The sequence below is a fragment of the Calidris pugnax genome, unplaced genomic scaffold (genome assembly GCF_001431845.1).
Source record: "Calidris pugnax isolate Ruff unplaced genomic scaffold, ASM143184v1 scaffold103, whole genome shotgun sequence".
NCBI classification, from domain to species: domain Eukaryota; kingdom Metazoa; phylum Chordata; class Aves; order Charadriiformes; family Scolopacidae; genus Calidris; species Calidris pugnax.
The window spans coordinates 14,212,340-14,240,326 of record NW_015090990.1 but is presented as its reverse complement, the minus strand read 5'-3'; the positions used below and the strand labels follow the sequence as shown (position 1 = coordinate 14,240,326).

At 40.3% G+C, this 27,987-nt stretch overlaps 1 protein-coding gene across 1 annotated transcript in view; it reads right to left on the bottom strand.

Moving 5' to 3' along the window:
• Nucleotides 1–27,987, bottom strand: part of PARD3B (par-3 family cell polarity regulator beta) — a 399,588-nt gene that overhangs the window by 51,776 nt on the left and 319,825 nt on the right. The window contains exon 22 of the mRNA XM_014954145.1: nt 58–193. Coding sequence (XP_014809631.1) covers nt 58–193 — 136 coding nt within the window. The remainder of the gene's footprint in view (nt 1–57; nt 194–27,987) is intronic.

Here is a 27,987-nt window from a genome sequence, read left to right as displayed (position 1 = left end):
ACAAGTCTGCTAATATTGAATGCTGCAAAAGCACTTTGCATTGCATTGTGGACTTACCCAACGCTGGTCGTAATCAGATGGCTGTGTTTTTCCTTCATCGTCCTCATAGAAAGGTAAGCCTTCTCGCCTGGCCTGATGGTACTCCTTCCGTAACTTCTGGATACGATCAGCATTCCCACCACCTGCACAGCCACTGAGAGAAATAAAAAAATGCTAAATAAAACTCATATGTACACACATATCTAACATGTACCAGCTACCCACATGAGCACAGACACAGAACGGCCACACCTGAGACGAACGGATTGTGAACGTTTGATTCTTCTGACTTGCATAGTGCCCACTGGCCCGTATCACCCTTATTTTTGCTTTCCTGTATTAACAAAGCTGCTAATTGTGAACTTGATCCCCATTTTTAAAAAGACTGTCCCTGTCCAATGAACTTAACAATTCCAGTACAAGACAAGAGACAACAGATGGATGCAGACAGATGGGGGAGCACAAGGAAACTTTTAACATTCCTATGAGCAGCTATAAATGGCTATCATATTTTAATAATAATGATGATGAAGATGATAAGCTGCCAGAAAAATGTTTCCTTTTGCTCCCACGCTAAATGTGGAATTTCCCTAAAATTACATTTGTTCGAGGTAAAGAATAGACTATATTCAGAGAGAAGCACAGAAAGAAGTTTTATCTCATAAAAAACAACCTCCCTTCCAATTATGCAAAGAACTAAAATATCAGACACAAAAATACAGGGGAGACAAGTGAGATTTTTTTAAAGTGGTAATTAAACAGTAATCCACTGAGTAATCCACAAAGATTTTGCTTGTATGCTGAACTGCATACACTGCAAACTGTCATGGTAAATCTAGTGGAGTTGCTTAGTTTGTCATGTTAAACACATGCCTGTCTTTGCAGATTTTGACCCTGGTGAGCATTCCAAAACCTCACAGCTAGACTTGTACAACTGTGAAAGCTCAAACTGTACCTGGAAGGACTAAAAAAATGCCTAAGAATTCAAAAAAATACAGACATGTTGAAAATGAATAAATGAAATGTTTCCCACAGCTATTTCCAGCCCTGCTCTAGTCACCACTGGGGTGAATACTGACTGTATTGCTCAATAGCATTTACTGGTATTCACAGGGAATTGTAGAATTTATTCGTGGCTGCTCCTAAACTCAGACCGTTGTTTATTGCAGCACATCACCATATATTCTCCTAATCTGCAACCTTAACTACCTTAACCCTGCCTCACCAACAATGAGCTATATAGATAACAGATTTACTCAGGTAAGCACAGACTCAGTGGAGCACCTTGTCACACTGTACTCTACCATGAATATGCCAGAATCTAGGGGAGCTTTATATAGGATCTGCATAGCAAACAATTTGGAAAGCACATCCAAAAGATTGGATATAAACTCATCAGTTCAATAACAAGGAGTTTCTAGTATCTAATGGCAATCTAGATTGGTTGGATACTAATTAAAAATGAAGGGAAATTCCATGTAGGGTGTAAATGCAACTGAATATGCAGCCAGGATTGGAAATGTTTACCTGCAGCATCAGTAAGTTTTCATGAAAAATCAAACACATATATTACTTGCCTTCCCTGGATCCTAAGTTATCCAGCCCTCTACTCTACAAAGTCCCAGAGGTTTCAAGCTTCTCTGGCTGATTTACCAAGCTCTTCCAAATCATACAAAATTTTTCTCATGATCTGCCAAGACAGCGCAAAAAGCTTGCTCTGTGGACTACTGGGAAGAAAAAAAGTGTATTCCCTTTCCCCCTTGACTCCTTCCACAGATAAATGCCTCTGTTCCTTGCATGAATTCTTGTCAAATAGTGGAGAACCGTTTCCAGTTTGCAAAACACTGGAACTGAGCACTAGCTAATGGAAGCTATCACTTAGAACAGTGAAGCTTGGTCCACAGCTCATGAGCAATACAATACCTGTGAAATGCCCTGACTGTACTTGTGAATACAGATAAAACATTTAATTAGGGCTGCTAACATACAGATAAGGCCCATAGTGCAATGTTGTCCCTGTTGCTTTGCCAACATCATTACCCAAAGCAGCAGAAGCTAAGAGAGGGAAATGCTGAAATACAGGCAATGGGTCTAGTTTGAATCATTTGTCTCCATGCAGCTCTCTGCAAACTGTATTAGCACCAGCCACCAGTGGCCTCATGGCCACATACCCCCTTTCTAACTCCAGGTATTTTGGCTGAAGAGGTAATCTGAAAATACTATACACATAATTTTTTTACTTTTAAAAATGAAATCTGAGACAAACAGATTTTTGTGTAGAATGCAGTAACAGCAGCCTGTTTCTCGTTTACTGGAGATCTCCTGTAGGTGAGCTTCCCTCTGCTTAAACCCATCTAGTCAGCAAGTGGAAGTAGGTGCTGCAGAGATCAAACTGATTATATATATTAAAAGATTGGGCCTGACAGCTTTTTCTTTGGCAAACCTCTGCCATGCTGTATTAAAGTACAAACCCTACCCATGAGAATGAGTAGGAACGTTTGAATGAAAGATAGCAGCACATGGGAAGTTATCCATCTGGATTAGTGTGAAAACACAAGCATAATCTCTGTGGAAACAAGCAGCTCCATGAAGTCTGATTTCCTGTGCTTCTCTCCTGTGGGTTCTCTGGTGTCCGATAATGGGACTGAGTTCACACTGCAGTGTTTCTCCCCAGCAGGGGCATTCATCTGGGTCTCTCTAGCAGGCTGCTTATTTTCCTGAAACTTAGTGATCCAGTATCTTCTGAACACCAAATCATCTGTCAAGTCTGGTAAAAAATGGCTAGTAAGATCAGAATCTGTTAGAAAGGTGGGGGAAACAGGTTGGAAGAGGGTCGGTCGGTACATCAGCTTTTTTTTCAGGAAACAGTTAAAGCTCCACAGCTTGCCTTTTTTTTTTTTTGATTCTCCGTCACTGTTTATAGACACAAATGTAAAAGACATCGGCTTTTGAAAGAGCTGCATATCTAGCTTACCATGAAAGTTTTACCCACTCCTGAGTAATGCGAGATGAATATGATGCCCTGTGCAATGCTCATGAAACAGTTCTGAATTTCAAGTTGGCTCCTGACAATTATGTGAATATATGAACCACATTCAAACTCACCAGATGAATTCAATCAGCACTGTGCAAATATCGCATACATAATCTATTAGTTTACCCCAAAGAAACTGAAGCATTGAATTCAAACAGAATGAAGTCATCAGTAATAAAAAAAAGAAACCAATAAGGCAATATTAAAAAAAAAAAAAAAACACAACACAATTTTCCAAGATTTGCAGAGAAGATCATACATCGACTGTAAACTATTCTCCCATCTGCCTATAAATACATAATTAAAAAATATTGGTTTGATCAGATAGCAGTTCTCAGACAGGGAAATAGCAGATGAATACCAGTTCAAATGTTTCGGATGCATGCCTATTTATACTGAAAAGGAGCCTGAACTTACAGAAGAAATATAAAAACAATACTCCAATCAAAGTCTATTTATATTAAGGAGCCTTACCGAAGCTTTTCACCAAGCCTAGTAAGGAGAGCAGACAGATTTCTTTTACAGTAGCTTTACATTTAATGTAGTGCTCCCTCCTTGAGGGATAAATATTAGAGTCCTCATCATAACTTCAATTTTGTGCAGAACTCACTTCCCTGACATGGCTCCTTGTGCTCTATGCTTTTCAGAGAACCGCCCAACCACATATTCACCATTCTCCTCCACCACCATGTGTTCCCAGGCTCTAACATTTAATGTACCCATGGACTTCTCCATTGTCATGACAAAACTGTAAGAGAACCACTCTGCATTTTGCAATTGATTTCAGAACAATTTCCCAGAATTATGCTACATGTAAGGATACTGATTCAGAAGCAGCTGATAATGGGATAGAACCTGAAGCTTTTTGGGAAAGTTTTTAAACAATGTCTATGTGTGGGAAAAATCTCTGAGATAGTAACAGAGTTTAGCAAAGACTTCAGACACTGACTTCAAACAACAGTGACAAAACCTGTCCAAAATCCCACGCCACAAACAACCTTACAGAGAAGTTCAACAGTTATTCAAATAAGCTACACACACTATAAGGATATTTTTGGGAAATAGAAAAAACAAAAACAAAAAAACACATTCGAAAGAGGAAAAAGCACATTCCTGTGAGCCATTCTGTAGTTTTGCTAGATGCAATCCTTACAAACCAAGCTTTCTTCTGGCCTGGGAGAAAGAAAAAAAACTACAAAAATCTGTGCAATTGTTCTAACCCAGGCTGCTGGGGCTGTACTACCAACTAGATAAACAACTACCAGAAGTCACCATCTTCTGCCCTGTGCCTGAATCTCTCAGAGGCACTACACAGGTTCCACCTTGCCCACTGCGACTGTAAAGGCACCTGCTACAAAACAGCCACTCAACTGATACAGTTGGAATAGGCATCCCAAACCAAAAAGGAAACCATAATTTGGCACAGATTTAGCTTCAAGCTATCTATCTCTAACATTATGTAAAATATGACTATGAAATTTCATTGTATCATATCCGAAGAGACAGATGAACAAGCACTATAGCAATAACATTATTTACCCAATATGGCAGACAATTTAATTTTTCAAAGAATTAAAACAACATCATAATCAGTATTTAATACATATGGCTCAGGTTTTACACCATAAAATCTCTCCCCTGTTCTTCCTCTGAGTCGCTAATCTGGATTTCAATCATTCAGGTTAAAAATGTCATTTTTTAAATTAGTGACTTCTTACTGCAGCTCTCTAGATAATACAAAATTAAAAACAAGTGTTGTATGTACAGAGTAAGATCAACCTCTTAAAGCTGTATATAAACATACATTTAAAGAGGCAATAAACATTTTGTTTCCAGTGGTTTTCCTAAACACTTTAATATTGCACAGGGCTTTTTTGCCAGCCACTTCTTTAAACACTGATTTCACCCAGCTGACTGTCAGCCTCTAAACAAACAACTGTTGCTTCCAGGTTTAAAAAAAAAACAACAAAACAAACAAACAAACAACAAAAAACACAAACAAAAAAAATTAAAATGGTTCTTTTAGTGAATTTTCCACTAACAAACAAATCCAAGATGAAACGTGATTCACAGACTCAAGAGAATGGACAATCTTCCATTCACAATCTGCTATAAAACAAAACTAATTTTGTATACTGAAAGGAACACAGTGGTCTGCAAAAATATACAGTATAAGTGAGTCCAAGAGCATGTAAGAGTATCTTCTGCTTAGGACAAAAATTTTATTTTGAAGTTATAAAAAATAAATATTTGAGTACGTTACTCATTCAGTTCCAGCCCTTGTCTTTCTACTCTAAAGTATTACATTGCTTATGAAGATATTTCTGCAACCTCATAGTAAGAGGGAATAAAAAGAATGGTGGGAAGCGATAAAAAGAAAATCAATGATAAGAACATAATTCTACAATATTTCAGCTTTCATCTTTGTCAACCATTGAGAGAAAGAGAGTTTAGGAGGAAATGAACATTTGTTGTTTTCATATGCACTTGAGTAAATGAATGATATTGCAATGAAGACTTGTCAGGAATACCTCAATGACATCACTGGTATTGCCTCACAGGCTCAGGAATCATCTTCGAAGTTCAGCCAGACTGGGTTTTGGCTATACACACCCCACGCTGAGGACCCAGCTTAGGAACGGTGTCTTTCTAGCTACTGGAACCATGCAAATTGTTTTACTGGTCTCCATAAGGCTTGCTTTCTTGCTCTGGGCAGGAATATACCCCATGTATACACCCCTACTGTCTTTATCAATGGAGAGAGACCGCAGTAGGACACTCCATTGGGAAACCTGTGCAAAGTGACCAGGAGGAAGACTTTCAGCATAGTTCCATTTAGACACGACTATCTTGAAAGTGTCTGTATGGATGGGCTGACATGGGCAGCATTAAATGGGTATGTTTCTCTCTATCTATATGTACATAAATAGTCAAGAATCATAAATAAACTGCAGGAAAACAAACTACACTGAAGAAGCTATTTACATTTATTTGAGTTTAATAGAAAGTGTATACTAAAGTCTCTGAGCCTTAATTTGCTTTACAATATTTTAAAAAAAGTCATAACTGTGCCTCAGTAGAACATATGCTGTCACCTTTCAATTCTTTAGACTAACATAAAAGCAGTATGATCACTTCTGTCCAAAAGGTCAAAGACTCCTAGGACAGCACATGACTATACCATTTGTCTCGATGTAAATTGAGTCCTATTGACCCTGTAACATCACTACTGACCTCTTGACATTAGGAGCTTAGTGGAAAGAAAGAAGATGATATTCTTAGGTTCATACAACCTCATTAGGAAGAAAGAAGGAAAGAGGACCTCGCGTGATATGAATTAGCAGTGTCATTAACCTTTTCTTTTTCCAAATAACTCATAATACATTTACAGAAGCCTAAAAAGAATTATTTGAAGACTGAGACCAACAGATTTGTATAACTTTCAGTTTTTCCAAACTGTTTATAAAATCTCTCAGTGGCTTGACATCCTTTTACAGTTCCCTCCTTTGAATGACATACAACACCTTTTCCTGTTTGCCATGGCAGATGGCCTGGACATGCAGATGAGCATCGTCTTTTCAATCCAGGCCACTTCTCATCACCATTACTCTGCTTTATAACTTATAGTTGACTACAGCTGGCCAGAAGTAATGGAAGGTATAGCCTAATTTGTTGCTTTACGTAAACTAAGGCTGTAACTTCACCACAACAGCAGATATGGTATGTGCTACTCTAACAGGAACAGGTTGTTTGCAATCAAGTATGGAGGAAATCAAAAAAAGTGGAAGTTTGCTTGTTTGTAGCCAGCTTGTCATCTTTACTTCAAAGAAGAGACATTTTTTTTTTCCTTCTTTCTGCTCAATGTATTGTGCCTCATCAAGGATGGCAATCACCAGATTTTAACAACTAATAAAAAAAAAAAGATGCCCTACAGTTCAGGCTGGTTAATAGCAATGTCTGTTTCTGGCATGTGACCAGTTTACTGCTGTCTTGTTGATCTGAGATGTGCACGTGTCTCCAAAGGGCTAGGAAAGCAGGGAGATTAGGGACTCGGCTGCTGACAACAACCAAACTCTCTATACACAATACACAATGAAAATAATGAAAAACAGATTTTCCTGGTATTTTCAGTAGCCTCTAGACAATGCAACAGTTTCTGGTTTCTTCACTAAAGATGATATCAATTATGCCTTTTATCCATCATGCAGAAGTCACGTGTGAGGCATAACTCCCTCCAAGGTAATTTCTTCTGGATTTACACGGCAAAGTACTTAAATTGCCTTTTTTGGCACTTTGTATTACAACACGGCTTGGGAGGGGGTATTTTACTTTACTGATGTAAAGCAGCTGGCATATTTACAATAGATAGGTCACATCAACACAGAGCAGATTTTCAGCCCTACAAACTCCATTTACAGCAGCTTTAACAATTCAATGAAACAAATGCTGAATGCTAAACTCTCGTGTGGAAATGTAGCTCTGTTTCTTAATGGCTATCACACCTGCCTGCAACTGGCAGCTAGTTTTTTTCACTTGCAGACTATTGCTTTTTGCACTATAGTTTATTAAACTTATTGCTAAAGCTGAAATAAGTACTTTACAGACTTCCAATGAATTAGCCATTAAAGAGTCCCTCAGGAATTCCCTTCAGCACACACAAAGCAACGGCAAGAGGGAGAGAAGGTGACACTTCAGTGCAGTTTTAATTTCTGCACTGCCTCGTGAGGGAAAAATTGAGGATCTAAGAATTTGCTCACAGTAGATGCTGCTGCCCATGTTCTAAAAGATATATTGTTGAAGAATAAAAAGCCTGGAGAAACTACCTGTCTTCTCCCAGAAATTACCTCTTCCAACTCTCACACTAGAGACTATATCCTGCTCTTTGTTACACACGTACAAATCCATGCCACTGGCAGCGTGGCGGCAACTAATCCTCTATGTGGTTTGTTTTTGTGATACCTGGCCTAGGTAGAAATCTCAACCTCAACTCAAAAAAAAAAAAAGGTCTCTGTGTCTGTAATCCTTTACAGATATAGCTTACATTAAAAAAAAAAAAAAAAGAAAAAAGAAAGAATTCATTTATACCATGTGCAAAGCATCAGGGAAAAGCACAGATCTCAGCCAAAATGCATCCTTACCATAAAGTTGGCTTTTTTTTGGAGTTTTTAATGAATGGTCACTACGAGGATAACATTAATCCAGCCTTAGGACTTTTACGGGAAAAAAATACAAATGTAATTTATCTTTTTTAACTGTCAGCTGCATTTCTAAAGCTTTAAAGCCTGTAGCTTCCAGCAGCCTTTTGTCTTTCTGCCATGGCAGGAATATCTTGGACAGCTGTAAGAGCTTTGTAAGCTATCTTTCTCAAAATCCATTAGCTAATTCAAGGAACCTAATTAGAGCTGCCATTTTGATGGAGCATATTGAATGCTCTGTATAAACTAGTAACACCATCAATGTTTATTAAAAATTGCAAGAACCAAAGCTCTCAGTTCCATATAAATATTAATGGACAGATACACAATACTTATTGAAATGTAGACGGTGTTATGTCCACAAAAATACACACAGGTATACTTAAAACCCACTGTGATGCATTTACTCACAAAGGCTGAAGTACAGAAGGAAAACCTAGGGACAATTTTACACAAACTGTTGAAAATTGACTGGCTTCCATTTACACTATCCTTATGTGCATTAAAGGAAGCAAAGCATACTAAAGATGATTTGTTTCTTGTGTTTTTCCTGAGTAGTGTGCTGACAATTTGGAGTGTATTTTGAGCTTACCTCAAGAATGCACTCCAGCTGGAACCGTTTTATAGCTCCTCTTAAACCAGCCACTCCAATCACCGTACTTTGTAGACATTTACACATATTCCAGTACTACACTGTTTAAGGGCATCCAAAGATTCAAAGGGAATTTGCACTGTAGAGCTAAAACTCAAATTTTGCTGTAGACAGCAACAAAATCGGTGAAAGGAGCCAGACATCTGGAGCAATGCTCTCCTACATTCTGCTGCGTAAAAGTCCAACTACAATGAAAAAGCAACTTGCAGATGATACAACACATGAAATACTGACCATTCTAAGAATGTATCAGAGACCTAATTAGGTTAGGCTGTACAAGCATATGCCTTTGGCTGCAGAAATAAAAAGTTTTCTGGCTACTTCACAGCTTCATTTTTAACTTGATACTTCATAAATGGAACTGCAGAAAACCTCATATGTTACCATTTCAATCTGACGTACACTTTCATACGCATCTAACAGTGCCTGGATTCTATTTATATGTACAACTAAATATACGTGCACAGAAAAATCATCAGATTTGCTACAGAAAGACAGCAGATGTTCTTATTAAGCCACTGGCACATGCAAGGTGAAGCATGTAAGCCTTATAAGGAAAGCATTTAATGTTCCAACTACAAGCTAAAGAAAAGCAAAGACAACAAATGAAATTATTTCTAACATATTTTACTAGCTGCGAGTGCAACACACAGCAAAATGAAAGCACCGTTGAGCGTGCTTGAATGACTCTTACAATACATGGGGCTTTGCACAGAGGGGAGTATAATCCATATGCACTCTTTGGAACATCCTAATTCCAATATAATGATCCAAAGTTCACTACTTCTGAATATATACTAAAATGACACACAAAGCATTTAACAGATGTGCAAGAGGAACAGGCTTAATTTTATTTTATACACTGTAGTAGTGTAAGGGGCTAAAAATTTTTTGACAATCTTACCATGGGGACAATCCTGAAGGAAATTCATTTTAGTTCTCTGACAGAGCAGTACTTCCAAACTACAACTGAGATCTGAGCAGTTTCACAGGAACATGCTCAAAAGTCAAAACATCAGTTACCACTATCTTCTCTCAGGAATCATATATGGCAAATTTAGCTTGTGGTTATGGCTCAAGAGAAACCCTGCCAGATGCTGAAGCAGTTGATGGAATTGGCAAAGTTCTGCTGCCTTCAAGGCCATCCTGCCCACCCTTCCAGCAGCCCCCTCTTCGGGCACCTCTCCTCTGTGCAGCTGGGCTCCTCATTTTGTTCGCATTCACAAAGCCTGGAGAGCGCACATTCCTTCAACTAGCTTTCATCACAAGCTCAACATCAACTGTATTAAACACTTTATAAGCCGAGCTGCATTTTGGAAAAATATTTCTGAACTCAGGGGCCTAAAGTTAGCAGTGTAACTTTATTACTTCTATTATGCAGGCAATGGAAGCTCCTGGACTTCCAGACACACACAGCTTTTCTAACTCCTCCTTCTTACAGTTGCAGCTCCACTGCACCTCTGAAACTGCTCCTGCTTTTTCGCTTGGAGAAGCAGGACTGATTTTCAGGTGTTTAAGAATGAAGGTAAGCACCAGCCCTTTTCAGTAACTGTTTTGAAAAATGTTTAATTAAAATAGAAAAAATGAAGTAACGGAATCTTCACACTACACACAATCATTTCCTGGAGTGTCCCACCTGGAAGAGGAAGAGCAAACCCATCTCTCTGCATCTGGGCTGGAAGTCTCGGAAATGCTAAATAAAGCGTACTTGTTCAGGCCCATCTCTGTCTCTATAGAACAACTCTCAGATGGTTTCAACTGCTGTGTTTAGAGACCCACCTCACATATCCTTCCACATCTGTTTTTATCTTGCTCCCTTCATTCCCTGCTCCTATCCTGTTGTTTGGAAGTCTTTGCTTCTATACCTTTCAGCCACGGATGCCAATTTCCTCCAACCACTTACTGGCTTCCCATACAAGCACATCCCTGTCCCACAGGCTGTACAGAACCACCTCTCGTGGTGTGCCTTTCTCCTTCTAGCACTCTTTGAAACCCATCTCCCAGAAGCATTTCACAGAGCTGTCTGACAGTAACGATGAGGCTGTAGGTGGCCTGGGACACCTGACAGCACTTATTCCTTTCCGCACTGGTTCAATTGAGTGTGCTCACTTCTAACACACTAACAGAACATTAAACTTGCAGTACTGGTAAACTTCTCTTTACTGTGAAGTACCCACTCGCTGTCCACAACTCTGCCCTGACCCAGCACTCTTCCTATATTCTGCCCATCCTCTGGCTGCTCCAGCAATCCTGCCTTCTTCTCTGTTCCTATTCTTGTCCTGCCCTGTGCATGGCATTTCTTAGGCTTTTGCATTCAAATCAGCTTATCCTTCCCCTCCCTGGAAGGTGGGGTGTATGGGCAAGGGGACATTGATCATGCCCCGTTCACCTCATCCTTCATTCCTGGACCAGGAACCTACTACCGAAAAGCACATCTAGGCTCTAGCAGTTCAGGACGAGCACTTTTGGTGAAGTCAGCAGCCAATTTTCTATCATGTGTGTGGGAAGTGCTCTAAATCTTACAACTTAGTCAAATTGTCACTGTTTAAGGGGTGGCAAAAGGCAAAGTCTGGTATAAGACGAGGCTGTGTTCCCTTCCTAAATATAAAGCCTCCGTTCCAGCGTATGGAAAGACTACAGCTTCTTATTGAAAGAATCATATGCTGCTTATTTTTACTTTTTACAGAGACAAAGCAACCCCTCGTATTCTCCCTCCAGCCCCCCCCCAAAACAGCTGTCATCATGTTCCATAAAAATTCAGCTTCAGCACACCTCCCACACAGGCATTTTTAAACAAAACGGTTGAAGGCTGTTTATTAACAGGTGGAAATACAGTTTTCCAATGGAAGTCAGGCCAGCAACTCCTCTCACACAACTGATGCAGTCAGGGTTTGTATGCCTGTCCCCGTCCCTGCCCTACAGGGCTGCGTGCTCCCTGGTCCACCCACTGACTGTGTGCTCCTGAAGGCAGCACAAAGCTGGTTTGCTCCTGGCATCTGTGGGATGAGCGCTCCTTAACAACCACCACAACATCTTTGAGGTACAGCCTGGTAAGCACATAGTACTTCTGCATGTGTTCCAGATTAAGTTGTAGTCAGCTTAATGAGAAACTTAATTGATGAGTGCTACTTCCTTCACTTGTCCATTAAGATAAGTACAGCACATGGACATTTCAACCCATCAAAGATGAGAAAACGCATTAATTTTGGTTTTCTTAGAGCTGTTAATAAATCTGACACTGTCTGGCAGTTTTCTTCATTTCCTACTATTTGACAGATACTGTGATCACAAGTTACAGAAGATGTTTTTCCTCTGAAATTATCACTCTGGTAATACAAGCCAGAAGGAAACTTCATCAAGATACCAAGAAGCTGGGTATCATTGTTATTTTTAACTTCATGTGGTTGGTTTGTGAACATCTCAATGTGATAAAAAAATAAATTCCATCCGGTACTATTAAAAATACATACACACACACACACTACAAATGACTGTATTACAGCAAATAATCACACTGTGTAAAAGTCACTATTCCACTCATATAATCAGCCTGGCTCTACTTAGACACCTTTACTGTAAGAACTCCTGCAACTGTTTTCTTCCTCTTTCTCTCTCTCAAGTTGACATTTGTATGGAATCAAGAAAAATCTTCCTTAATAATTTTTCATTACTAATGGCTTTTTTTGGTATGTGTATTTGGGAGGAGGGAAGGCAAAGGGCAGGAAAAAGCAGCTTTAAGTGCTCTGCAAATGATCCTCCTGAATCTGGGCCTCATAAATCCTATCAAATGTTATATTTCATCAATAGGCTGGAAAAGCTTTTTTCTCTGCAATGATGAAGCCTGGCTTTAAAATTTATGGTTTCATTTTAGAAATGGACTATAAAAAGAGTCTGACTTAGCTGTCTATCAACTGTAGCTGACATTAGCAAGTTAGGTGTGGACTTTCAAAGTGTTATATGTATTTTTTATTTATTATACATGTACATACATACAGAGATATATGAGGACATGTATATCACCATGGGTTTGTGCATGCTGGACAAGGACACAGCTGGCTTTTTTTATTTTTAATTTTGTCTTAAAAAAGCGTTTTCTTCCAATGCAAAAGGATCTGAGATATTCAGCAGATTAGATTGCAAAGTGATAAAAGTGTCCAGACCAGAGTTGGCTCAAAGATCTGCAGCAACACAAGCAAATTGCATTTTGCTGCCCAAATGATCGAGATAAAGTAGTTTATTTTGTTCTCATTCGTGGGTTGGTAAAATGCAATTCAGCAATGGCAGAGCAAGTCTTGGGGGGAGGCAGGGAAGATTTCAATAGGCTGTGGGGAAAAATAAAAGGAGGAGGGCAGGAAAGGACCAAAAAGTTTTAGGTGAGGGAAGACAACTAGCAAAGGACCGATAGATTCAGGAAGAAGGGGTGCAGAGGTTCTGCACCTCCTATGCATGGGCGGGCAGCCAGCCAGCCAGCCAGCTTCCCCTGCCTCTGTGCAACTCTCTACATCTACTCCCTTCCACAAGTCCCGGAAACGAAATTCTACCTCCCCAAAGAGCCGCTCCTACTTGCTCTTCTGCACTCCCTGGAAAAGAAGAGCGCTAAGAAAATGGTTCCTATTCCTGTTGATGCCACCACTGATGGAACCCAAGTGGGTGCCACAGCTGGCCTCTACAAGCCAAAAAGTTTAATCTGGCAGCCACAGCAGCAGCTTCCTCAGATGGAGGAGGAGACAGTCTGGGCATGCTGCAGAAACACCCACTTCTCCTCTCCTCCCTCACCAACAGAGCTGGAGGTCTGCAGCCAGTGACTACTACTACTTAGGCAGCCTCAAAGGTAACACTTCTAATAGCAACATTTCCGCTCTTCAGAATCCTCATGCTTGAAAAAGTAAACTGCATTTAAAAGAAAAAACAGATAAATTAAGTGACATAGCTGAAGCTGGAGAAAGTGAAGCTCCGCTCTGAATGCTGGGGAGCCTATCTCTATCTGCTACAGAAGAACCTAGTTTCGTAACTCAGACAATTCATGATGGATTATGTGAAAACAGCAAATCAGATCATGCTGTTGAAGCATTATATGAACCAAACAGAAGAGCAGTTAATCTAAATCTCATGTGGGATGGTTATTACTGTATGTTTGCCATCGTTGCTGCTGAGGCTAGTTGTAACATCAGTTTTGGTGGCAACACATAGAAAAACCTCAAAGTCCTGTTCCCTATTATAAAACATGGAGAAATCTTGCCCTGGGGAAAATGGTCACAGCTCACAAGTGAATACTACAGAAAAGGTTGTGGGGAGGGGAGTGGTTAAAGGTAAATGCACTCTAAGTCAAAACCAAGAAAACAAATCATTCTTCCCTTGCCTCTACTTCATAACACGAACAAGATGAATAAATAAAAGAACACATCATCAATGCTGAGGTTGTGTTATACCATGGCTTGAGATCACTCCTGAAATACATTGCTGGGAGGATATCCACCAAGGTTCCTGTCACCAGCCCCCCTGGGAAGAGTGGAGGAAGGCATTCGATCAGCAGGCAGTGCAGGGCAGGACCCCAGCTGTGGCTCCTCTAACACACACACACTGCACACAATCGAATGGAGCTGGCTCTGCTCACCATGGTCAGTGGTGGCACACGCTAGCAAGGGATAATCAATCATTGGGTATAATCAAGCAGTGGAACACGTAGGGGAAATACCAGCCCATCCACATTCTACAAATCAAAACACATTCTGCTTCTAGCACCAAGCTTCCACACATTGTGCCTACTCCAGTTTATGAAAATGAGAGGAGCTGAAACTGCCTGTACTTCCACAAAAGAGTATTTATATTAATTAAAGGTACCTTTATCAAACCTTGATCTACAGACAGCACATCTCTGGTATTCTCCATTATTTACTGGAAGGAGGTGTATAGCAGCATCACACCATGTGAACAGAAGTTACTTAAAAAAATAAAATCTCAAAATATTTCAGATTCATACAAGTTAACCCCATTTAACAATGAAATTCAGGACACTAAAACAATATTGATGTGATAGTGCTTTCAAACACAAACACTCATCCCAGAATTGATCATGAATATTTCTAGCAATGTATTTTTTCCATAGTTTTCCCATATTTTTCTCCTTGAAGGTTTCAAAATAATCAAGCAATTCAGCTTTCCCTGTAACTCTTGGACTTTTGCAAACCTGAATTAACTCTTCTATACAGAAACATCTTTTTTCCACTCCGCAAAGAAAAGCTGCTGGCACTGTTCAAATCCTTAATTTTTTCCCTTTTCAGAATCTTTTAATCTGATTTTCCCCTCCCTCAAAGGATGCTTTTTAAGTTTTGTTATTTCTTCTTATTTCCTTGCCTCCTTATTTTCCTTCCTCTTCCCTGATACTTATCTACAGCTTTTCTTTTTTTCGTATTTTGCTTGAGCTCTTATGACCTGTTTATAAAAGAATACCCACAGAGCTCAAGGGCTAATGTTTTACCCCTTACTCACTATCCCATATCTGGCTGGAGTCAACACTAACCAGAATCCATCATCATCAATGGATTTTCGCTGACATGCACTGTATTTGCTCACATAATGGCCCCTTATATTGCCTTTGAAATGAGGGTGTGGCCATTACTTAGAGATATTCTCAAGAGTCAGTAATTGGCATTGCTGCAGGACATGTTTGCTTCGTGTTTTGAAGGCAGGCCTGCAGAAAAGCAAGCTTTGAAGTTTTTTTTGGATGGAACTTTGCTCTCAGAAGAACTCACCAATAGTAACCTAAGCACATCACCTTTGGATTGGAGCAGGCCATTTGCTAGCTGGTTTGGAGCCCAGGGGAGGAACAGGCGTACGCTACCTCTGAAAGGTCAGGCAAACACAAGGGTACAGACCTTTCCAAATTCTGTAGTGAGGGCCAGGCTAAACAATGTAGGATGGAGTGGCCTCACTCCAGCTTCTGACAGGTATCTTCCTTACCTCTGCATAGTTTTGTGGTGGCTTTCAAATCTTTCATGACTGTCTCAGGAATACCTGCGGACAAAACACCACTGCAACATCCTCATCAGAGATACAACTCTCTTTGCAATAGGCTCTGCACAGATGTGTTATAAAAAGACAGTCCTGTTCCCACACAGAAGAATGACGGAAACAGTAAAAGCAGGTGGGGGAGCACAAGACAATATGGAAACAATACTGATCCACAGGATGCCTGACAGTGATACTTGGTGTTTTAGGAAAGAGGCAAATGTAACATGCCTTTACAGGCTGCAAAGACAATTTCAGAGTTTCTGAGCCTTGCTGCTGTTTAAAATCATTGCAGATGGACAGTATACTTTTTTTTTTTTTTTTTAATTTAAAAGAATCAACAACTAAATAGAGCTACCAGGTTACTGGTAGGACCAGGTGACTTCGGTGCCAGGCAACTGTAAAAAGAGTGCACAGAATACCTGCAAGAACGCAGCCTCAAAGATTACAATTTCCAGTGTAGGATAAACATCCATCCACTTATCTAGTCCTCAACTTCATAAGTTGCTAACTGAGCACAAATGTGGATGCTATTTCTGGAGCAGGAGAGATGGGTATGCTGCATCCAGTCCAGTTCTGTTCACTTGTCCTACCTGGAAAGAGGAAAGCAAACCAGCCCACCAAGATTTGTGAGAAGGAGGAGAAGAAATCACTTCCATCTGCTGTATTTTTTCTGCAATGGCCAAGGTTTAAAACCCCATGGATGTGCATTATCACTGACTTAAGCACAGCGACCCTAAGATTTTTTTTTCTTTCCTCATTTTTTTTCCATTCAAGTATATTCTCCATTAATGCACAAAATTACCCTTTTTTCCCCCCATCTAATTCACTGCTCCCCATGGGACAGCCATTAAAATTGATTCATGAATATACTACATTTACAGGCAAAAGTGGGAACAGAGACACCTCCTCCCCATCACGTCCCTCTCCAGGGCAGAGTTTGAGATACATTGAACAAAGAACTCTCAGATCTTCTGGCGTACAGCTTAGAAATCAGAATGCGATTTCCAGTCTGTATCTCTTGCTTCATTACAAAAGATATGGCCCTTAAAATAGGCAATTGGCTTTGACCGGCAATGTTTTAGACTCTAGCTTCTAGTTTTGTTTCTCTGCAGATTCCACGCTGCAACAGGGAGCTTCCCTCCCTCCCATCCTGCCCCACAACCCCAGCTGCAGCAGTGAAGACACCTAAAGGATTCAGGCAGCTGGAGAAAATGCAAGACCCTGGCTCTCGGGCCTCATCTGTGTTTCACTCCTTTCACTCCTGAACAGACATCTGGATTTGACAAAGTCATGCTTATCAGATAGATCAGCAGATAGTCTGCTATCTGTGTTGCGGTGCAGAATGAGGTCAGAAGAGCACTTGGCCAGCTTGTGTTTTGCTGTTTAAACCTGCATAGAATAGTCGTGGAGACAGCAATAAAGGACACTCATCACACTAACCAAATTCTTCACCCCCTAAATTCTGGTCAATTCTCCAACCTTAGGAGGAAAATGAAATAAAAATCATACATTACTACTATTTAACTGCATATTCCAATAGCATAAACTGATGAGAATACGACTGAGGCCAGCAGTCAAATTTAGTTTATGAAAAAATATCATGTTTGAGGGCAAACTGACTGTTACAAAAATCAAGTCTGAAGAATGGTAGTTCTCAACCTTTAAGCTGTCTTAAAGGCAGTTGCCTACTTAAGGCAGCTTCTTCTGCGATGCCATAGCTTAGTCTTCCAGCTGGCCTCACCAGATGGCCACATTGGCCACCATCAGAACAACAGTCTGGAAACAAGTGCCCTACAGCCCTGCCTCAGCATCTTAGCTGGAACATACTCTGAGGCAGCAGTTCCGTACTCACAGTTGAGAGATATTCCCAGTGCACTTGCTTAATAATTCCTGAAATTTGTGAAGAGATTAAAGCCAAACTTCTGGTCCCATAGAGGTCAGGGAAAATAACAGAATGTTGGTTACTAGCTTTTAAATGTTAATCATCACTATTCACACTAAAACCCTGTTATGCTAAAAACAACCCCTTCCCACACCAGCACACAATATGAAAACATGCTTTAAAGTAGTATTTTTTTTTTTAAAAAAGGGATTTTCTCCTAAGCTGTAGGTAAGTTCAGCTGCAGAGGATTCCAGCACCTACATACAATGTTTTCTTTCATGGAGACCGTGCAACCATTCCTCCTCTGACATACAACTGTGCAAATCAGTGTGTTAGTGATGCTTTTGCAAAGAGGGTTTGACAACAATAGAGAGTCCCCAGCCTGCTAAATAAGAAGTGACAACTCCATTTGAAAGCTGTCTCTGGATGTGTTTTATGTGCAGAAATTATCTGTGACAGTTCAGATCAAAATAGAGTTTTCATTTCATGTGGAAGGTAAATGGACGATAGAATAGGTTACTTTAAATGCTGTAGTCTAGTCCAATTAATGTTTCAGAATTTTTTTTGTATGGATTTCTTCTGTATTCTATGCTCTAAACTTTGGGGTAAAAAAACGTAAAACTCATTTTGTCAATAACATGATGCAAAGAACAGGCCAAGAGGCAATAAAAGTGGTTAACAAAAACAGTCATGCAGAAGTATGGCAAAAAAGCTCAAGTTACAGTAATCTGGCTGTGAAACTAGTAAGTATAAAACAGAAAAGAAAACATCACTTCATCATTCTTTCAGGGACAACCAGGCAGGGGAATCAGTTCCCATTTCCCACCTCCATCAACAGAAACTTTGCCACTTTGATGGAAACAGAACTTGCTCACCAGTCTTCTCTTTGAGCAGTAGATACAAATCCACATGCTATCATTTGCTTTTCAGATTGTGCAACACAAATTTACAATTTCTAGCTTGTGTAACTGTACCAATGACACAATTTGCACTTTAAAAAAATGTCATATCCAAGATACTGCTTTGGCCTCTGATGCAAGGTTGCAGATTTTCGTGTTTTCCAGAACATCATACCTGCTGATTCTTTCAAAGATATGCCCCATTAAGTACCAGGCACGCTATGTTACTGGAAATAAGACAGGATACAATATGAAAGCATTAATGATTTCATCTGTTCTTGTATCCTTTTATATACTGTGGCAACTGCTGCGATCTTATCATATACAGTGACTATCACGTTACTAACCACATGTACAGAAAGGAAGCATCCACTACCAAATTTATGTGTTTATCTAAATTCAGATGTGAACTGTCACTTTTCTTCCCAGGAAACATTCATTCACATTTGTTACCTGCAAATCAGTCAGCTGTTTTCTGACCCATTTTAAAGAAATATGCTTTCTTAAAAAGGTCTGGAGCCACCACAGTGTTACTGAAGCATGCCAGTGGCTCTCATGCAGAACTGAGGGGAGCTGTGCTAACACAGTGCCCATAGCTTCCTAACTATTTTCAAAGTTGATGGGGAAACCAGTAGCTTATACATTGCTTTTGAGATATAACCACATCTCAAAAGTGGTTAAAGTATTGTTAGTAAAGAGGCTACAGACCCACAAATGAGTGATCTCATCCCAAACAAGGGCCCATGAAGCTTACACAATCTATTTTCTTTATGCCACACTTTAAACAATGCATATTTTGAATCTTTTCTGAGAAACAGCATTTTTCCTGGCATGATTTTCAATTTCCACCCACTTTGAAGAGCAGGTGTCTTTATGTATCATTTCTCAACCCTGGGACTAGAGAAAACATTTAGAACACATGTTAAAATTGCTTTCCTAACGTTAAGGGACATTAATTTAAGGTTCCATGGGCATTACAGAAGAACAAACCTCCACTACAAATGCACTGAGCTAGTAGAAACACTAACTGAGACAAAGCATTCAGAAGACATGAGACCTCAGTATCTCTACCAGCCAAAGACTGAACACTGGTAATCTTATTCCTCGGAGGCAGGTTTTAACACAAAAGAGAAATTAACATCTATCTATGCACTAGGGTCTTGAAAAGAAAAACAACAGAACAATGAAGCTGCTCAGACATCTGGTATATTTGCCATAGCTAATAGTAATGAGATAGTGGGCAGAGTGCAGATTAAAGGTGAAAAGGTATGAAGGAATACTGTTAATCATTTTAGAAGCCATACAGACATGTAAAAGAATACCAGTACTCAGGCTAATGAGTCTAAATTTTGGGAGGAATTTTCAAGCACTTACCATATTTAGATTGATAGTCTATTTGTAGTGGTGCTCAAAGAAAGAGAATTAAACTTCTCCAATTCAGTTTTGGAGCCAGAACGTGTCACTAAGTGCAAGAGACTTTTCAAGCTCTGTAGCAAAGAGGTCAAAGCATCACCACTGATGTAGACAGTGGTATTTACAGAGAAAAGGAGGAAAAGATCAATCCCTTCCCCCCAGTCCCCTTGACTCTCCCTCTCTGAAACAGCGGCTGTTAAACGTTGCCATTGTATACACAGGCACAAAATAACTTCCTCCTCTTTGTTTCTTTGTTTTTTGTTTTGTTTTGTTTTGTTTTTTTTAAATCAAAACAGGGACAGCAGAAGATGTTAGAGGAAGAAAACAACACCTTATTCAAATGAAGGACTGCGAATGTCTACTTGTAATTTGTGTACTAACAACCAATAGCAATTAGGAACAGGTTTATTGCTTTGATGCTGTTCCCCAACACAATCCTCCTCCACAATCTCACATCCTTTTGTCATGTTATGGAAGTATCTGCTGACATGTAAAGCAGGGACTCCAGCCCCAGAAGGCCTCCTGTGTCATTAAACTGAGAGCAGAGCAGAAGCAATCCAGGTCCCCTGGTTAGCAGCACACTTATGGCATACAAGTGCACAATTAAAGCAGTCCTTTCAGACAACTACTGAACATTATGGTGTCTCAGGCACAGAAGACAGTTGCCCTCTCCCCACACTGTCACAAGGCAGACCGTGTTTTGAACGTGTTTACAGCCCTCTGAAGGTGTGTCGCTGCTTATTTTTCAATTGCTAGACTATGTAAAACACTTGCATTAGAAACGTGTCCTATGCTTAAACTTACAAGCCAGACTCAACTGTTTTCTATGCATTTTATGTAAATACCATAATGATCATTTGCGGTTGATTCCCATTTACAAGGTAATAACCATATCCAGGACTAAGTAGGCATCAAAGCCTAAAGGCAGAAGTGTTTATAACAGATAAACTCCAGAGCTCAAGGATATGTTCCGGCTAATACTGGTTTGAGAAAAATGCCCCTAAGATACTATTATGCTACAAAATTTTATTTAAGATTAAAATTTTAAGTGAATGAACAAATTAAACCATAAATATGGGTCAAAGACTGAGCGATAAGATGTTGTTTGAAATGTTAAAACATTAGTTGGCTCTTTCTCATTCCTCCTTGCTGCTTCCAAGTCACTGGAGAGAAGGGGCTTACAATCTTCGAGTGCAGATTCAGCAGAGGACTATGGCACTGCAAAACTGTCACACTGACCTACTGGTACACAGTCAGGAAACCGGAGAAAAACAAGAAGGCAGGGGGAGGGTGGGGAGGAGGGGAAATGTTTAGAGAGCATTTATTGCTCTACAAGTACGTTTTATTTTAGCTCTTTCTAGAGGTATCTCACGCTCACTCCTCTTGCATCTTTTTCATTATGAGTTTTCTGTTTTCCTCCACTTCAGCTCGCTGGACTGAAAAAATGAAGGCAAGCACCCATTTCGCAGGCAACTGAAGAGTACAAAATCTTTCATGCAATCACTCTCCATTGCTTTCTAAAAATGGCCTCCAGATATCAAGGACAAGTTAGTGATAAAAAAAGATAAGTAGCATGGTTATCTGAAGCAACATGATTTTCTCACATCCCTCTGTCCTAATGAAAGGCCTCTCTTTCTCTCAGATGCAGGCCACAATGAAGTTTAACACAAGTTATCTATTTCATTTTCCATGACAGTCTAACATCACTCTCCACAAAATAGTCACAATTCTCTTAGACCACCCCAAAATCAATACTGATATCTTGATCGATGTCAACAAATGCTCTGCTGCTGCATGGCCTGCCAGAGAAACTGCTCCTTAGTTATATTACATGTGGACTCCATATGGTGCCAGGTCTCCTTGTGGGATGTAAGGACAGTCACAGAGGTTCAGAATATATATGAACTTAACTACATCAGAAGACTTGAACTGATAAACAATAAACTATTTCTTGGCTTACTATGACCCCTTGGATTACTGTCTGTGCCAGTGGACTTGTGATCACGGATTAAAAACCAGCACGTTTTAGAGTTTGTCATTGACTGTATGCTCTGCACAGCTGTCAGACAATAAACACAATTATTCTCTTTTTATTCAGCATCCTGTTGCCTGCTAAGCCATTTCAATCACATCTCGTCAGTCTTCCCAATATTTTTGCTAGCATAATATTGAGTGATTTTCAGCTTTTCAAACAACATCAATTCTTACAGTTTTCTGTTGACCAACAGATATGGTTCATGCTTCTGCCCACACTTGCTGTCAGCAATGCTACTTACAAAGTGCTTGGGTAACCTTTCACCGCTGGCATCTTGACTCAAGCAGGGAACAAGGTCCTGGATGTTTTATCCTGCTATTAGGTGCTTGAACCCTCCATGAGAAGGTTCCCATCAACTCCTTCTGAGCTCAGATCTGTAGCCCTGCTAGATCTTTTATATCTTATTATGTTGAGAGCCAAGTCACTCACCGGACAGAAGAATTAAGATTAGCAGAAAAATCTTAAAGATCTGCCACAGTGTAAACCCCAGGTAAACTGGGACTGCAGAAAAATCAGTGTAGAAACAATCTTTTTGGAATATGACAAGAATTTCCTACATCTTATGGATGTAGATGTGTAGAGACAACAACAGTTTCCACAGTAAGGTTTCCACCACACAACTAAGCTGTATGAGTACCACACAGATCTAAGCACTTTGCCTGGCCATAAACAGTGATGCTGGAAAACTCTACCAGAGTTACTGCATTGTTCCTGGTAGCAGCACGACCTGGCAATGCTGGTAGGTCTGAGGTGTGCCCCATGGTTCCCCGTCCTGCAGTCATCTCGATTCGTGTAACAGTAATTCCTGGTGAACTGAGAAAACCAAGTGACTGTTTATTTTGAGAACATACGAAAAACCGTGGGATGTTGCTTGAAGATTCTCAAGACAGTTAGGCTCCTCACTGCTTAATGAGGACATGGGCTGGGGATTGCTCTACCTGTAGCTTAGAGGAACCTGTTAGCGCAGGTCCCACTGACCTCAGGTAACATCAAACAGAAGTGAAGGCTCTGTGAAAACATTACTCATGGCTCCAGCCAGTCTATGTCCATTTTCCTTGTCACATCTAAGAATCACTTCTTCATCCTTATTAGACAGATATCACTGCTGTCTTAGCTGGAACTACTCAGCACTTTGAAGCAGTTTGGTGATAGCCCTTTTTTCCCCCTCTCCTCCAAACTTAACCCTTTGTTAAAATTTCTGGGATTTAAGGATTTCTTTAAGATTTCTGGGAAAGGATTCTTTGTCTCCCACTAAACTTTGACTGTTTTGTAAAAATAGTTTGACCAGAAGCCCCTAATTTACCTCAACAATGTGAAAAGTCACGACAGCTTGCTGCGAGCTCATGTCATTGCCTGAAGTCTGAACATATGGCTGGTGATACATATGAGCTGGTCTATGCTCCTCATGTCCAACCTCTTCCACCTCCAAAAACCACAAATTCTCAGTATGCATAGAGTTAAAAATCTACCACAACAAAATCCCATACCCTCATCTGCTCGTCAGTTTGACTAAACCAAGATTATGTCTACAATGAGAGAAAGAATCCCTTCCTTCCATTTAACTAGTAGCAGCTAGGAAAAAAACTTAGGAGCTTTTTTAAAGCCATGGTTTTGGATAGAGCGTGAGCTCCCTGAGGTCAGCAATGTAGATTCCTCTTGCACTGGGCTACACAGCACACTTGCACAAGGCCAAGTCACCAGGCCTTTCTCTGGAATACTTGCATATCCATAAGCTAGGAGACAGTAAGGCAAGGAATACTTGCATATCCATAAGCTAGGAGACGGTAAGGCAAACTGACTGTGTAGGGAAGCTGAGGGAAAACCAGCAGATAGTTAACAAAAAGATAGGGAACTGGGCTGAGAGAAAGGGAAAACAAAAGAAAAACAAACAGTTTCTTGGCAAAGGACTTGCTGGAAGGACAAGCCTCACAACTGTGAGCAGCATAATGACCTTCTGCTTGTTGTTTCTCTTCAATCAGGGAAATGGGACTAGGTTAACATTCATCATTTAACCAGAACTGCAGTGCAGAATAAACCTGACTGAAAACACACCGTTTTTAAATTCTTTTTTTTTCTTCAGCTAGAGCAACTGTGCAAGGCTAATGATGGGGCCAAAGAGACTCATTCTGACAGAAGACAACCTGGAGCAATGAAAAACTGTGCATTTCGAAAACCCTGAAGTATATGAAATAGAACAGACTACTGGAGAGTAGCGGGAAAATAGAACCACACCAGATTTAACCAGATCCTTACACTTTAATTAAAATAAGATAGCAATTGTATTTAAGACTACCAAATTCTCACAGGAAGTGCATCTCTCTGTCTGTACTGCTACCAGACAATTGTTAATTAGGAAGAAAATGCAGTACACAACGCTACATCCATCCATAATGTGTACCCAGTAAGGTAGATTTCCTTGCTCAAGGAAAATTTCCTAGTTACATTGCTTGCCTGCTAAATGGAAATACCACATGCTATTAGTGTTTGCACTTTAAGTATGGAAGTGACTGGCCTATAAACAAGATTTTTAACAGCTTCTCTTTTGAACAACTCTGACTGTTTAATTAATCTTCAGCCATTAACCATTCATTTAAAATGCCACTTACGAAATCTTAATTTTGCACATTATCAGCTGGTTCACAAATAGCTATCTATGAGCAGAAGTGTAATGATCTTCCTCTCTCTCTCGGAGCTTACCAACCTTATAGTCATTTCTGGCTTCTTAATTAACCGCACACACATATTAGCATTTAAAATTAAATGCTGTTTTGTTAAAAAAATATTGTGCAGAGAAAAGTTAATACATACACACATTATTCTGCTGCTGATTAAAGGAGCAAGTATGAGCTTTTGGTGAACCAACAGCCTGCATAAGACAGGATTTAGCATCTCTTGCTCACACTAGGAAATACGCTATGGCAGGAACACATGCAAGGCCATATGATTTCATTCCAGCTGCATGGACGATCTCATTTTGTCTTTATTTGTATATTTAAGAGGCTGACAACACCATCTGTATTTCACTCAGTATCCTCTGGTATGGTCCCATCTTCCAGTAACAGACCTGCTCTTTCTCCAGGGACCTATCTTTTGCATTTGCATCCAAACGACTGAGAGAATGACATTACCAATAAATAGGCAGAATTAACGTAAAATAATTCCATGCAATAATATATCACATAAGAAAAAACAGGGCTGGAGGAGAAAGAAACACCCCTGAATGCATACGAATGCTTAGCACAGCTGCCAAATCTCAGGCTTTCCAGCATCTGCAGCAGGACAGTCACAAGGGAGTTGTGGGAGAGCAGTATATAAAATTTTACACATCTGTCAATAAGTGAGGTGATCCAAATGCAAACCCTAACAAGCAGGATGCACACAGGCAGATTTGTGACTATTCCTGACAGAATTTATTTCTTCTGAAGAATGCATGGCCTCGAATAAGCATGCACACATTACACAGCAGCAGCAGCTCTGCTCTGGTTGAAGTCTGACAACTTCCTTCTGTTTAGACATGCTCTAAAATGCTCAGGGTCACATGAGTTCCATGAAATTTGGGGTTTCTATGAGAAGTGAATGATAGGGCTAGAGTCCCAAAGTTGGAAGGATCTGGATGAGGGGTTCCTGAGAAATAGCACTTGGACATCTAATCTGTGAAGTAGTTTTTCTTGATTTTTTTTTTCCCCACCACGTAGCCCAGAAATAAAACCAAGGCACATTTAAACATGTCACAGGGGGTCCAGGTACTCAGTATTTTTCCTAGTTAGCATAGTGAGTATGCAGAACCCAATGGTCCTTTCTGAGGAAGAAAACCACAACTAGTATGAGGAGCAAAAAACACAGCACGAGAGTAACTCCAGTGGCACAACCTACAGTCCTGTGGAACTGGTGGCTAAAGGGGTTTCTGGAATGCCCTGCTCCCATGTGCAGGACACCTCTACTGAGAGCCCCCAGGAACCACTGAACCTCTGCTGTGCTCGCCAATGCCAGTTCAAATTTAACTGTTGTCAGAAATCTATCAGCAAGGAAGGACAGTAAACTGCCAAATGTTAAGTTCCTGGATTTAACGTTATGGGGAACAGTGACCAGATCGCAGCCAAAGGTTCAGAAGACCCTGCAGTACATTTCAGAAAATATAAATTCCGGAGGACAGTCCCAGGAGGTGCAAGGTAGTAAAGGACAGGGAAACAGCGTAGGTGATTTTAAGACACCAAGCAGAACAGGCTCTGTGGTAAGCGAGAGCACATGGCTTCCTCACTCTTGCCATACTTTGTAAATCAAAATATTTCAATGCATGACCATAATTCTATTTCCAGTGTAACACAAGGTATAATGGGAAAGGGTATGTAGATATCACACAGCCTCATTCAATTTCTACCTTGCCTCCACACTATCCATCTTAAAGAATAACCATTCCTCAGTAAAGGACCATCCACTCCTAGAGCAGAGAATTGCTTTTTGCTATTCTGTGATAAAAAGTGTTGTAGATGGATGCGCAGTGAGCAATGCCAACTGTACTTTGTACTGAGAACAAGAAAACTTCAGTTTCTGGCTGACTAGAAACACAGGACTAAGCAACTAATTTGGGCAACCCTAACTTGCCCTTTTTGAACAAAGCCTTTTCTGTGCAGTCCTATATTCCTATGGCCATGGATTAAGCAGGATGGGAACAACCTACACCTGTCCAAAAGACAAACATTTAGCCTGCTTTTTAGTTAAAAATGCTCTCTTTGCTAAATTTCAAAACTCAGACGTTTTTTACTCACCGCTCAGGCTTACATTTGCCATTAGGTTTCTCAGGACACACAGAGCAATTTTTTCCTTTGAACCTTTCCAGGTAAACTGCTCCATGTCTTGCACCTCTCATGACTCTGGCCAGCTCCGAGGGTCGGACATGACGGGCCGAGTTAGGGTTGCACAGAGGTATGGGTTTCATCTCCCCATTTTCAACTTTGTACGCTGCTAGATTGAACATTCTAGAAGAGTGAAAGTTTCTGTATGGAAACTTTCTGTATGGAAATAAGGAAGATCAATTTTTCAATTAAGTAATTAACATTGTAGAGTATAAGGTCTTGCACGGTGGGACTCAATATAGCATCTCCAAAAATGGAAAGCCGGATCAGACTGGGGCTTTGGACTCTACTCCTATGTAATAAAAAAGCGTTGGGCTTTTTATTGGTATTTTTTTAAATCTGCAACGAGATACAGCTCTGAATCTATTCTCGCTAAACAAAGGAAAACTGTATTCATTTTTGTCAGACCAGCACTTTGAAATTCCCCAAGATAAGACACATAAATAAATGAAGAATTATACTTGGCAATGAGTTTGGCATGAGACTTTAAATGTTTCATAGTTCTGGGCTGAGGAAATAAGTCGAGCAAAGTCTCTAGAACCTTTCTGGAGATGTACTCAGGGTGTTTGGATATACTTGACAGCACCATGTTTAAGGGAGAAAAAAAGAGGAAATTGCTTATTCGAAACGTGAGAAAGGGTTGCACCATGTGACATGCCTGACATTTAAGTGATAATAGCGTTGTGCATATGCTCTTTTGGCTTTGGTCTGACACCTAGGCTCTGCCATGGTGCAACTTAGCACTGTCATGGTACAGCCTCGATGACTAAACTCAGAGTGATGTGACTTAGCACTCATTCTGGGAACATATGGGCCACAGATCACCCAGCCTCTGCCACAGGCTGGGGAAACGTACAGCGTCTCAGGCAAAGACCCTGCGAGTTCCCCAGCTGCACAAGGTGGCTGTGCAGGCTGCACCATCCTTTGGGATGTCATTTGCATTACAGAAAATTGTGGCTAATTAGAAATAAACA